The sequence below is a fragment of the Haliotis rubra genome, unplaced genomic scaffold (genome assembly GCF_003918875.1).
Source record: "Haliotis rubra isolate DU_JTF1 unplaced genomic scaffold, ASM391887v1 Scf86, whole genome shotgun sequence".
Lineage (NCBI taxonomy): Eukaryota > Metazoa > Mollusca > Gastropoda > Lepetellida > Haliotidae > Haliotis > Haliotis rubra.
In genome coordinates this window covers 1,997,787-2,013,071 of record NW_025767590.1, presented here as the reverse complement: position 1 = coordinate 2,013,071, position 15,285 = coordinate 1,997,787, and the positions used below count along the sequence as shown (strand labels likewise).

The following is a 15,285-nucleotide window of genomic DNA, read 5'->3' as shown; positions in this document are numbered from 1 at the left end:
TAAGTCAATGACTGAGGGAGCATTATTGTGAGGATTGAATTTGCTACTTCATTGATCACAGACATTCCCCATAAAAACCGGAGGAGGCAAGCCCCCTATGGGATAATTATCTCCCTTTGACAAATCCCCACAGTGAAGTGAGTGATAGGATGTAAGTTTGAATACACAATCCTCATCTTGATGGAATGGTCATGCTAAATGGCGACACTTTTATCACACCATTGGGACCTAGAAATATTTGTGAAAATATCAGTTCATACATCCATTGTTCAATGAAATATCAACTAATTGAAATATCTGTCTGTACACCACCTTATGCTTAAACAAATGAGGTGGGTTAGGTTCAATGAACCTTTGCAATCTCCCCTGTTTACAGTGCCTTACTGAAACCAAAACAGCAGGCTGAGTAAGGTGCACTGAACAACAACAAGCTTAAGAGGTATTCCGGAAGGTCAGGATTACTTAATGAAAATGTTTTGTAAACTTGAGACACCTTCCACCCTGAAAGAATACAACCAGGGATTGGGAAAGGCAGGGGCATGGGGCATTTTGCATATTAGAAATGGCCCATTAAAAATTTTAAGTTTACTATTGATACAATGGCAGTGGTCCATTCTAAATTCAGAAAATGGCTAATAATGCTGAAAATGGCCCATTGTCTAAGTTCTCTATCCAAATCCCTGACAACAGAATGAATTTCAACAGGAATGGTTCCTTCTATAGACATAAGCATTTAAACACACTGAAATTCTCATATTGCTGGAATTTCCTTTCAAGTGTGCCACAGAGCACTCGTAAAGATGTATACAAGTCCTATAGGATTAAAGTGTGCCAACAAGAACAATATATTTATCTATGTTCAAACACGGTGAATATCATTACCTAAAAAGGAGACTGCAGCATTCCTTTCTGTAGTAACCAATCATACCCTTTACAGTTTCTCAATACCCAGGATTAGTTAATGAGTCATACCATCCAGTGTTAGTCTATTTTTGCCCAAATACAATTTTTACTAGCTTCATATAACTGATAGTTTTGCTTGAAGTATTTTTCAAATGCTGAATAACACCAGTTTCCACATCTACCAAAACCATTTATGTTCAAGGAATCCAAAGGCCAGTAGACATATTTAGGGTGGGGCTTCTTCATGTTATCACTGTTCAGATTAGTAGACCTTAAAGGGTCAGGCATGTGGAACATCTTTCAACAATGCCCTTACTATTTGAACCATGTCTCTTGCACTGTAACACAAGGATGTAATACAATGATGTGATACTTCATCAAATTGTTAGTGCTTTTGTTCACTTGTCAAAAGTCAGCTCAGTCAGGTCATGTATGAAAAACAGCCTAACTTCCTGGTACAATGCGTGACCTACGTCAGTACATATTCAGCAGTGATGGATGTATATATGCTATAATACCTTTTATTTTCATAAGTTGGTGTACCAATTTTAAAATCCCATGTGGATGGTAAGTACTGATTCCATATGGGTACTCTTTCTATGGACTGAAAAATGAATATACTGGGCACATTTTAATGGAACTATTGAGAATTGAATTTGAAAGATAATAAACTGGGTTTATTAAAGGTAAAAACTTGGACTTAAAAGCATATTATTCCCCATTTCTTACAAACACTGACAAACATTCGTGCATTTTTACTTCACAGTCTATCAAAACTCTTTTTGTCTGAAGTAATTGTAGTTTTCTCTTATGTACATTATTGCATTGGTTCATCGGTCTTGTAAACTAAACAAAATATAGATATAAGGCCTTCATATTCAGAGTAGACCTGCAAATGATTGCACAATAGATTCTGGTCTATACCAAAATACTTGGAATTAAACTTTGGAGTGTTTTAGATAGTGGTCCAGATTAGTTACATTACAGCAGGACATGAAGAAATAGGACGTTCAAAGAAATATTACTTATTGTGGGAGGTTTTGATCCATAAATGATACTGGTAATAACAGGAATTGGGATGAGGCCAGCTTTGAAAGATTCCACGAAAGGCAGTAGCCTAAAAGTGTTCGAAATTGTGTTGGAGGATTTGGTCCTTCCCCTGAGATTTTCTCCGGTGGCAAGGGATCTTCAAAATCTAAAACTTTGTTATAACATCATCGTCACAACAAGGAACCATTGACTTCAATTTCAAACACTGTATTCCACTTAAGTATCAGTTCAATGACAGTAACAATTCCCTTAAAATGGAATTTGATATGGACCAATATTGTCAGCTAACACAACAATAATTTTCTTGCAGTTATAGATAACCCTAGCTAGACAGACGACATCCTAGTGACACTAGTTAATTCACCTAGACTGACTGGACAAAATAGTTCATGGCAGAATGAATACAAATGTCCCATACATCTGCTACTGCTAGATCCCAAATAAAAATTAATATAATAAATTCCCCAGATGTTAATTGTTATGCTGCTGGTGAAACTCAGTCATGTGCAGAATAAGGTCACAACATGGACTCATTGCCTTCACACCGCTTTCATTGAGTGTGAGTATGAGTGCGGTTTTATGCTGCTTTTAGCAATAGTCCAGCAATATCACACCAGGGGACACCAGAAAATGGGCTTCACACATTGTATCCATGTGGGGAATCGAATTTGGGTCTTCGGCGTGATGAGCGAACGCGTTAACCACTAGGCTACCCCACCGCCCCAATTTCATTAAGACTAGTGGACATTTGAGGGGTGGATCGTACACAGTGCCTAGTGGACATTTGAGGGGTGGATCGTACACAGTGCCTAGTGGATGTTTGAGGGGTGGATCGTACACAGTGCCTAGTGGACATTTGAGGGGTGGATCATACACAGTGCCTAGTGGACATTTGAGGGTTGGATTGTACACAGTGCCTAGTGGACATTTGAGGGTTGGATTGTACACAGTGCCTAATGAATGTTTGAGGGGTGGATCGTACACAGTGTCTAGTGGACATTTGAGGGTTGGATTGTACACAGTGCCTAGTGGACATTTGAGGGTTGGATTGTACACAGTGCCTAGTGGACATTTGAGGGTTGGATTGTACACAGTGCCTAGTGGACATTTGAGGGGTGGATCATACACAGTGCCTAGTGGACATTTGAGGGGTGGATTGTACACAGTGCCTAGTGGACATTTGAGGGGTGGATCATACACAGTGCCTAGTGGACATTTGAGGGGTGGATCATACACAGTGCCTAGTGGACATTTGAGGGGTGGATCATACACAGTGCCTAGTGGACATTTGAGGGGTGGATCGTACACAGTGCCTAGTGGATGTTTGAGGGGTGTATCCTATATTGTGAGGTGCAACAGGCAAGACATGTTACCCAAAAGGATCTGAATCAATGTAAAACATCTGACAGACATTGATCAACTCAGGGTCAGCATTCAAACATAAAAGGTTGGCAGATCCATCAACCAAAAAAATAAAAAGCAAGAAACAGAAATGTCCAGAAACAAATATTTCTGCCAATAGAAAATGTTGCATGCTCCTTGCTAACCAAAAGCTTTTAATTTGATGTACGGAGTCACTAACATCATTGCTCGTCTTGTTACACAGCTGGTATGATCACAAAGTCTGGCAAATTATGAATAAAGAAATACACTTTGTTGATGCCAGAAGTGGTTTTGGACCATGCTGTGTCGGCCAATCACAGAGCAGTTCTATCTAATTTCTTTGTCTTTTATCTCTTGCAGTTGGAGAAACTCATGACAAATGACAGATGAATTACTTTGTTTTAAAAGGGATAAAGCTTGTCGTTTTAAAGACTGTTATATGATTATGACTGTTACTATGTTTTGGTGATGTTAGGATATTTATGAGCAGCATTAAGGACCCAAAAAACATTTTGTAATTATGTATTAATATCACAACATCTGGCTATTTTTCATGAATATATGCTTACAAAACAATAAGATCAATAATATACAAACAAATGAAAATTTTAAATACAGTTATATGCTGGTATAACTATAATTATCAGAATTAATATTTTCAATTGTCAAAATCTTTTAAAGGATTACAATAAATTTCCTAACAAACAGAAATTTTTGAGAAAAATTATCTGTGATGATCAGCAGATACATCGATGATGATATAATTCATAATCTTTCTGGACGGATGAAGCCTTTTCGAGAGATGATTTGCAATATGCTTACAAGGGTTAAATACATTTTTTCAAAAACTAAACATCTCAAGAAAAGAACATCTAAGGTTAAATTAACTTTGTTATTCCCAGAAACAGTTTGGTAAAATAATTACCAACATAATAACAGTCACAAAGATATTATTTATAACGTTCCTTCCAGGTCGGAAAAGTCTGAAATGTCCCCCTTCCCTGCAAACCACCTCCTCCCCACTCAACCATTGTAATCAGTGTCATTCTCTGTAAGGAAGTCAATGCTTCACAATCCTATGTCATGGGCTGAGGATGCACTCAATCGATCACCTCTAGAAATTCTACGAATATGATACATTTCTTGCTTTGTAGAGACAGAGACACATGATTAGAGACGAGAGATAACCAAGTCGTATCTGGACATACAGGATGCGACACACTACAGTAAACATGTTCCAAGGCTATTCCAAATTAGGTCTACACAATGTACCTCAAATACTGAAAACAAAATCGATAGCGATGTACTGTAATCAAACAGCATCAAACGAGTTCCAAATATCAGCTCTGATTGTACAATTCATTTTGACATAATATTTATGTAACTGCCATAACAATCATTCTGTTTTATGGCAGTGTTCCAAGTGTGTCTTTGAGTGCTCTAATGCAATTTTCCTGTCAAAATCTTATACATTTTGGTCTGTGATGAAGTTAGTAGACTATTCTTCATCCGGTACTTCATCTTCATTGGATGGGATAATATTTCATCATTTATCCCAGTTCATTAGGGTTACTATTTCTTATGGTACACACACAGCCAAAGACTTGGTTGAGACTTGAAAAAAGAAAATCATGTCATTGGGTTTTATACTGGGCCAATAGACCAATACATGTGGGGCTAAACTAACAATTCAAAATACATTCTTTCAAATTCAACAAAGAATGACTTGTACAATATGCTTTAGGCCTAATTGTTTCTTACTAAGATAAACAAATTTATTATCCATAAGGTGAAACATAACCAGTGTCATAAATATCATACGTTACGGGTGCACATATTACTTTTGCCTAGCAACCATAATTTCTGTGTTTCGTCGTCTGTGACGTCATTAAACAATTGAACATGACTTCAAAGAACCTGGCAGTCACACTTGCTTACCATGTTTTACTGCACAAATCCACATGAATAATATGGATAATAAAGAAATTATTACACTTGCAAGTGTGCCACATGACTTATACGAAACTCGTGCCAAATTTTGTATTGCCCTCGCTCTCGCAATACAAAATTTTGAACTTGTTTCATATAAGTCGTATGACACACTTGCGCGTGTACTAATCTCTATATAATTCATCACTCTTAACATAATAAGGATTTCTTTCAATCATAAACAATGACAATGGTTTGCTCAGTTAATTGTAACGTTATTTGTAAAGTTTTCAACATTCTGAGAAAGCCTCCAAGTAAATTGAATAATTTTGAGAAGTGACAACAGATTGGCAATGCTGCAACTTAATTATCATTAACACACAGAAACAATATACATATTAATCTGTATCAACAGGCTAATGCTTATTTATGAGTATATTGTTTTTCTATTGATGAAGAAGGTTTATAAGTCAACCAAGCAGGTTTGTACATTCCACACCATTCTGTATATTTGCCAAACCAAACTTTAATGACAGGTAAATTAACACAGTTACATATACGTTACTCTAATGTTAAACAAAGACAACTCTCAATTTCACACAGTGCTAACTTCTATGATTACAAGCGAAAATGTCTATATTTGCAAGCAGCAATGAGGACCTAATTAGTGAATATAATCCCTTCTTATCATCAAGACCATGAAGTGAGTGAGTGAGTTTGGTTTTACGCCGCTTTTAGCAATATTCCAGCAATATCACGACGGGGACACCAGAAATGAGCTTCACACAATGTACCCATGTGGGGATTCGAACCCGGGTCTTCGGAGTGACGAGGGAACGCTTTAACCACTAGGCTACCCCACCGCCCCTCAAGACCATGAAGACAATGTCAGAAACTAATGGTAGGAATATCACTATTCACATGTCACAATGAGACATTGATACAAGCAGCAACCTCTCAGTATTCTCTGAAATTATTATGTCTTGTTAGGGCCAAATTAGCAGGTCACCTGATCTGCCAGAACATCATTAATGTGCAGTAAACAGAGCCAGGTGTTTACCCTTCCAGCTTCAGTACTCAAGGACTGCTGGGTACAGATAATCAATAGGTCTTCAGCAACTTTCGTTGGTCACAAGAGATTTTGTGGATTGGGTGGTCAGGCTCCGGCACTTGGTTGACTGTATGACACTGTACCCGGTAAACCTACAGAATACCAGATACCTACCAGCAATATTGTTTAGTGTCACGTCACCCTAACCCTAAACCTTACTCTCACCCAAACCAAAAGTAAACTTGCTTGCTTTCAAAGATGGCGGAAGGTATCCAGTATTCTGTAGTCTTACCCTGTACCCTTATGATCAACATCACTGCTCATAATACCAGTCACTGGATTGTCAGGTCCAGGCTTGTTGACTTAAAGACTGGCATCATATTGATTAAATACTGTGGCATACAGCGACAGATCAATCAGATTTACACATTTTACATTTATGATTAAATCAAGTTCTGAAGTGTAACACCACTGTTTACAGATTACCTACCATATCAGTAAGTGCAGCCCACATTAACCCTTTCAACACCGCAGGCCGCTTAAGCGGCCACAACGTTATGAGTCCCCAGACACCGGAGGCCGCTTAAGCGGCCAGGCAGTAGTCACGTCAAAATGAGACATAATTTAAGGAACTTACCTGACTTATGATTCATATATTAAATCCATCACATTTCACAATGTCTGGAAACACTTATTAAATTTCAATTGATCATATATTATCGGCAGAATTAAAATTATAAACTATTTTTCGCAATGTAATTAGAAAAACAACGATTCTCGGACACATGCTTTGGCAGCGGGTCCACAATAACATTGTCAAAGAGCAAAGTAACGATGTTTCGAGGAAATGATTAAATAAATAGAATAAACTAATGAATAAAATCAACAACAACATTCATAAAAGTTGTCAAACGTACATATAAAATTACTTTTTCCATCTTTTTGTGCGATCATGTAATGCAAGTCAAGTCACTGACAAGTGACATCTCGCCTCTCGCCCCCTCAATCTTCACGCTCAGACACGATGTCTAATGCGAAAATATATGCATGAAGCATTTTTGTAACAGGTCATAACCTAGCACGATACGTCCAATAAGTTCCATAATTTACGTATATGTAGCGATTTCTTGCTTAATATGTTCAGAATAGCATTATTTTACCCAAAACTTTCGTCTATATCTAAAAGTTTTCGTTTACGAGGACGGTATCCATTGCCGTAATATGATTGGCTGCCTTAGGTCACGTGTCTGATTTTGACCAATCACGACCCTTATAGCAGACTGTAGCTTAAAAAGCGCCATTAGAAACCAACTTTTATCCAATAAAATCGCTTCTTACAACTGTGAAAATACTCTCGCAAGCGTTCAGTGATGTTGTTGATGTTCAGAGCTTTCCAACGATACCCGCATCAAACGATTCGGCCTCCCATGTTATTCATAATGAAGCTTCAAAACGGAGGTATTTTCCGTTGTTATGTCATGTTACCGAGCGGAAAGCCACAGATATCGGGAAATAGGCGACCATACATATTATTTAAGAAATCTTTTTATAATAATTTTCTGATTACGTAAAAGTGAAAATATAAAAGAAAAAGGCACGGGCATGTTATGACATGTCACAAATGGAAAAAAATCGCCTTAGTTTTTGCTTCTTTCGTGGTTTATCTGGACGTTATAAATGTAAGCTTGCATTTTCATTCAAAATAATTTTATTTAAGTTGTAGTTGTATTATTTGAATAATATTATAAAAATAAACTTCATATTTATCAACAGTAGGATTAGATCTTTTAAATGGTGTATGGGATGTAGTAGCAATAACGTTTTGCAAGCTTATAATTTCCTTCATAAACATAGGCTTCATCTATGACCTCAGAGTCTCTGGGAACTCGGTGTCATGGCAGTAAATGCCTCTGGTTGACTGGTGTTGAAAGAGTTAAACACAGTCTTCTAATTCTGGTAGAACGGTTTTAGCGTGTTTTCCAAGACAGAAAAACAAATATTAGTTTACTGATATGGCTAAGGTTACATATCGGACTGATTATTTCGGCATTAATGAACCAAACATACTTATAAGCCATCAGTAACACCAGCCCTTTATCATCTTGAGTAATGGACAAATAATGTGTAGACACAAATAGACCAATGTGTTCAGTCACATGTTGACATCTTCCGATTAGTACAATTCATCACATATCTAATTAACGGGTTTATGATGACTGATAAACTTACAGCTGTCAACAGATGCAGCAACACCTTGAACACATTCTGCTGTACAATCAACACATTGCACGGTAATTTCATGAATAATTTACTTCATCTGTCACATAAATCTTTCTATCAACCGGGAGGTTATGTGTACCAAAAAGTGATAAATAAATATCAGTATTTAGAAAACAATGGGATACTTTGCCTCAAACAGAACTGAGGTTGGTGCACAAAGAAAATTGTCAAACATCAATAGGATTATATTTCACACACAAATCAATGTACAACAACACATTCCATGGCATATTTCACATGTTTACCTTCAATAAATTATAATCAATATAATTACCTATGTATAACTACACAACATGGCCATATTTTGTAGGGACCATTATGATTATGGGGACCTACAGCAAATATCACAATGGTCATTATTCACTGTCAGATGTGCCAACTCTAAACTGAAGCAATTATCACATGAGAGTAACTGGCATCTGAAATTAATAATAATGGTTTTGACGAACATGAATCATTTTTGGCATTATATTTCATTTCCAAACTACTACAAATCTGTGAAAGTCTTGTCATATTCAGAAGATATTCAGTGACATTAGTCCTGCAGTCACAAATACCATTAATGCACATATAGCATGTAGAACACTTAATTTGTTGAGAAAATCTATCTAAAACCAAGATAAATAATATATATTATAATTGAGAAGAAATATGCGTCCACAACAGACATGTAAGTGACAGTTTGATAATCTAAATCAAGCATTATCTGCATATTCAGTTGAGTTTTACCAATATTCTGGATAAAGATGGTCACTAGGCCCAGATAAAGAGGGAAAGAGCATCATACCCATCTTGTCATGGTTGATTCAGTATAATTTTCAAATCTTGAAATAGAAGTTCTAATACAAAACTTGAATATGTTCAAAGTAAGCATAACTTAAACTAAGCATACATTTTAATAAGGCTGTAACGATTCACTGGCAGATATGCAATAATGGAATGTACTAGCATTGCAGTAGTGCAAGTCATGTTAGTTTGCCAAGACTGCACATGGTACTGTCGACTATAACTATTACATACCAAATTTGAGTGTCATGAGATCACTGGTTATTGCTGTGACAAATCAAAACTGTCAACATGGGCGTTCCATATTGTACATCAATCACTGAACTACAATATTGTATTTGTGAATAATTATTCGTATTGTCTACCCAATATTCATAATATTAAATCATATTTCAGATTTAACTGACATAGTGTATTCGTTGCAGCTACTTTTTAATGAATTTTTTTGTTTACAAATTTAGTCTTAGGTCTTTGATTAGCATTTAGAAGTGATACACATGAGGAAGAGAGTTTTTATGTATATCAACCAAATTATTATTATTCATAACAAAGAAGTTGACATCCATAAAAAATCTCTTCCTTAATTTCAGTCTTGTTCTTATATTATAATGAAATCGCTGATCACAAAATCTGCATTTACATCCATGACAATCAGACATGTATGCACTAGCAGCTTTTACACTGTCATGACCTTCACATTAATCCTTTGACTTGCCAACACGGCATATTTCAGTTATTGATAAGGAAACTCGACCATGTATAGTGTACTTGTTGTGTGGGCACAGCCGATTACACATCACTGCTTGACATGCACAAAGATCATCAATACTGAACACGTTATATACTGATTTACCTTTACAGACTTCAGACTATCATATAGCATTCGCCACACAAATTCAGTTACTTGTCATCCGTAGGCTTTATATTTGCTGATAATAAATTCAAGCTTTACAACATGACGAGGGTTGAAAGCGATGGCTGTCGAGTGTGACAGACCCTATCTGGGGAATAGAACCAACTGCAAATGACAGGGAAGGAAAGTAGCTAGGGCTGCTAGAGTGGGCCTCCATCCATATGAGCACTGTATGATACAATACATATCACAACACATTATCTGTAGTAGTTGAGTCATCGGTCCTTTGCTGCTGACACAACATGCACGGAACGAGAATAAAAAGCCAAAGAAGAGTACTTGTTTTTTCAGCAAAACAGTTGTTCAAACTTAAGACCTAAATATTTTACAATGCTAAAAAATTCAGATTTTAACAAGGCGAGGAGAGGTGGGTAAAAGGGTTCTTAGAAGTCACATGAAGATAATTTCACTCATTTAGCAATGAGTGAGTGCATACATGTGTGTGCCTGTACTAGTCAGCACTTCTGTTGGTTTAATGGTGCCCGCCCACTGAGAAACATGTACATAGTATATATACTCCAAACCATTGCATTGTCCCCTTAATGCTGAGCGCCAGGCAGGGTAACAACAACTACCATCTTCTAACACTGATCTGCTCTCCATGCAGGTGCTCTATTCACAACAACCCACAGGTGGTATTTTTAAGAAGACCAAGGACATTCGTCAGTCCAGAACACATGAAGTGCTAATAAATGACTGCTACTGGTCAGTAGCCCTCAGTATCTGAGATTTCCTTACCTTGATTGTTTGGCTCAGGTAGGTTTTCCCTTGCAACCAGGTGCATCACAGTTGTCTTTCCGGTGGGTAACTGCAGAGCTGGAACAAATATAGAAATATATCAGTTCATGATGACAACTCATTAAGCCAACTAGAATGAGTATTTCCATTGTTGTTTGACACTATTTTCAGCAATATTCCAGCGCTCTGATGGAGGTCTCTAAATAATTTGAATCTGAACCAGACAATCCAGTAATTGAGCACAGAGCCATGCATTTTATATCGTCAAGTCACACAAGTTCGATCGTCATGTAACTTCGATCGCCCATTTTGAATGGTAATTGTCACAATACGTAGCGATAACTTACGATCTCTGCAGCTTTGATCTTCTGGTGACACCACTTTCATTCGTTTGGACCGGAAAATGTTTCGTGTCAAGTTACCAAATGTAAGTTATAGCTCATTTTCAGCAAACAACTACTTTTTAACCCTAGATCCATAATGTAACTTTATCAGCTCAAATAAAATGTAAACAGTATAAATTTCACACGTTGTAAATTGACAGCACCCCTGTCTTCTGTTTGTTTACGTTGCTGGTCTAATTGTGACATGTCCAGACACGTGATATCCTTGTCAAAATTTAAAACTTTGGAAACAAGTATGGGCCATTTCTTATAGAAAACTTAATGCTTTTTGAGAATTTCCGTGAATTTGTACCTGATGAAGTTCGAGCTATTGCCTCATTGATAAATACAACCTGGGCACAATGTACCCACATGTCAGCACAGAACACATTTACGTTTCTGTAAGCCAGTTCATGGTGTTTGTCTACATTCTGAGGTTTGATGCCCTTCACGATGAGCCTGAAGAATAATTCCCTGCATAATACTTGTATATAAGCTGAATATTTGTGACTTTTCATTGTTTTTAGAAGTATTGAAACATAAAATGAACGTTTCATGGACATAAATACCATAAAATTGTTTGGAACTGCTCTAGCTCTGAATTTGACACAAGAGATCGTCCTTACAAGTCATCCTGTTTACGCGACAAGCCAGCCAATCATATGATCGAACTTATGTGACGTAGCTTTCTGGGTCACTTGTGTTGACAGTGAGAGGGCGGCCATGCCGCGATTGTGAAAAGCAGTAAAAATACCTGGATTTTGGAAATGTTTGACATAAATAAACAAGTTTAGAGGTAAGAGATTTGAAAATAAGATTATATGAATAAAACTTTGAAAATTCAGCGACAGTTCTTAAGTGATCGAACTTACATGACACAAGGATATACAATGACCCTGTATCAACCCTGACCACCAAATACATTTAATCATTAAAAATAAACTATGCTTCCTTCCTATCACATGGAAAAATAGAGGGTTTGTTTGGGAAGGTACGGAAGTAGGTACATACACACAATGATTGCATTGTTTTCAAATATTTTACATGGGATATCAATCACTTAAAGTCTCTGGTTGCATACATCACATAAAATATGCTAGACAATTTCAAAATAACCTTTCAAGAGACAGGATACCAGCTTGCCTTTCCGAACATTTTTGTTACGCCCTATTTCTTTCGCATTTACACTGTTAAGTAAACAGGAAAATGATGACAAAAAGAATTTCACACACTATCTATCATCACATAACCTGATAATGGTGGCCTTCCCCTATTGAAGTATAAGAAAATACCCAGAAATACAAGACAATCCTGTGAGAGCAATAAGCAACACTCCATGACGCTGAGTACAACACGTTTATAAATCAAGTAAGGCAGTCTGACCTCCTCATTCACTAAGTTGCCTCTTATGACCAGCAAAGGTTGGTGAGCCGAATTCAACCACCTCACCCAGCTAAATACCAATGATAAAAACACTGCTGTTTGATACTCAGAAATCTTTGGAACTTCCATCAAGGGGGCATATACACTGTTTCCAGACGAGAAATTGAACCAATCTGTGCATTGAAAAACAATTAAAACTTGATTACATATCATGGAGGAAGGTCGTTTAACACCATGGTAATGAATACTGCAGGTAACTAACAGCTCTTGTAGCCATGTCAGGAAGCTTGAAATAACCGAGCCTGGATCACAGACCCTGGTGGGCAGTTGACTACTAGCACTAGTTTTCAACTAATAGATTTGATCATCTTTAATCATAGACATCCAAGATTCTTAATACATATGGAATCAAATTTTTGACTACCCAAACTATATCATACCCAGGGTATGAAACAGGGCTGGTTAGATGTAAAGCTTGCCAGCTCTGACCAAAACTCTGTTTATTTCAGATTTATGAGTGAATTAATAATGATTTATTATCCTGAAATATGATGAATATCTTCATATACGTGTCTAAATTTTAACCCATCATCGGGCAGGTGAATTTGAGAATCTGGCAGTCCGTGTCGAAAATAACCCGTCCCGGGCAGTCGGGCAGGCAGGTATTTCGAACGCTGTCATACCCATTAAACAAGCATGGACATATTTTACCAGAAGTGTCAGTGCTCATGCTGTTGATCACTGGATTGTCTGGTCAAGACTCTATTTACAGACGACCGCCATATAGCTGGAATATTGCTGAGTGCTGCGTTAAACAACAAACAAACAAACTGAAGTGTCAAAGGGAATCCTTTGTGAATTGAGTGATATAGAGATCATGTAGTTAAACAACAACAATCATTGAATGAAACACACATGTCAGTCACGGTACAATACACTAAAACCTTGCTACTTAATGAGGAATGTTCAGTCTCCAAAGGGAAAAGTAAGAGCCTCAACAATGGCTTTTATAGTTGGTTTAGGTCCACAAACTGAGTTAGTGAGTTGGGTTTTATGCCACTTTTAGCAATCTTCCAGCAATATCACTGAAATGGGCTTCACACATTGTACCCACGTGGGGAATCGATCCTGTAATCTTCGGCATGATGAGCAAATGCTTTAACCACTAGGCTACCCCACCGTCCCTCCACAAACTGAACAACAGCTAGTGAACTGAATCAGATCGTGAGTTGGGTTATCGTCAAATCAAAATGTTTTTCAGTTGCATTATGGCGTGACAGCTTTAAGTGAGAACCTGATGTGGTGCAGGTCTCAGGTGTTGCCATTAGTGAAGCAGGTATTAGTGAGAAACAAAAATATCATCAGGGCAAATCTGAGATTTGACCCCATGTTTCTGGATCATTCTCTGCACCGTGCATCAAATGACTGGGCCACTTGCACCCGAAGAAAATTCCATCAGAAAAAAGCTCCTTATTTTTTTCAGAGAAAACATATTCTCCTTTTACACACCAGAAGACACAATGTCATATCAACAAGCACCTACAATTTATCAAGACAGCCATGTAAGTGGACTAGGGAAAACAATATGAATAAAAAGACAAAAACAATAGGAATGCGATATACATAAAAGGTCAACACCAGAGAGTAATCAGTTTCGATTATCTGCAGAAACAGATTCTATTGGGAATAAAACGCTTAAGAGTGTTGAAATATTTATGAATGGATTTCTGAAAATGAGCGATAACACCAGGTGTTTGAAAAAAAGGTTAAGAATGTCCAACCATACCAGTTGTACATACCACTCAAACAATTCGTTAAAAAAAGCTGCATTATGCGATACAGTTTACAGGATATGCATGACATAGTTTGTGTATCTATAACACAACAGGGATGTAAGTCAGTATTTCAGGAATTTGAAAGTGCTGAGTCTCTCACACACTGTTTCACCAACATGAAGCCATGTGGATATTCTGACTGTGTATTGACCATAACAAGAATTGAATTGTCAATAAATTGTGATACATTAAGAATAATTTGGTACAAAACTTAAGCAAGCAGGAAATGAAACCTTTCAAAATTTCCCAGTAGACCACAGGACCAGCGAGTGGACAGTAATTTGTGGTCCTGTCTGTACTTCACTGGTCCAAAATAAAATTCATAGATTTACCCTAACTATCAATACAAAATTCACTGGCCACCAGAACCATTACAAGTTATCATTTAGTGGTCCTGATGAATTTTTACTAGCCAGTGACCACAGGACCAGCGTAGATTTCAATCACTGGTAAAGACAAGAAAACGTATGCTGTGTTGCATCAATACAGGCGCAAACTCATTCTTAATGATCCTCCAAATGTTTCAGAAACATTCACTAGATTTAAGAAAACAACAAGTTTCATTTCCTGTTACACATCTTAAACTTTGTTTTGGAAAACTAGGCAATTACCTCCCATACATACAGAATTTGACATAACATCTAAACAGCA

The 15,285-nt window shown here is 37.1% G+C and overlaps 1 protein-coding gene across 1 annotated transcript in view; it reads right to left on the bottom strand.

The window, feature by feature from the left end:
• The window catches only part of LOC124262862 (ubiquitin-like protein 3), a 45,551-nt gene that overhangs the window by 11,676 nt on the left and 18,590 nt on the right, over positions 1-15,285 (bottom strand). The window contains exon 4 of the mRNA XM_046697442.1: positions 11,034-11,111. Within this exon, the coding sequence (XP_046553398.1) occupies positions 11,034-11,111 (78 nt within the window). The remainder of the gene's footprint in view (positions 1-11,033; positions 11,112-15,285) is intronic.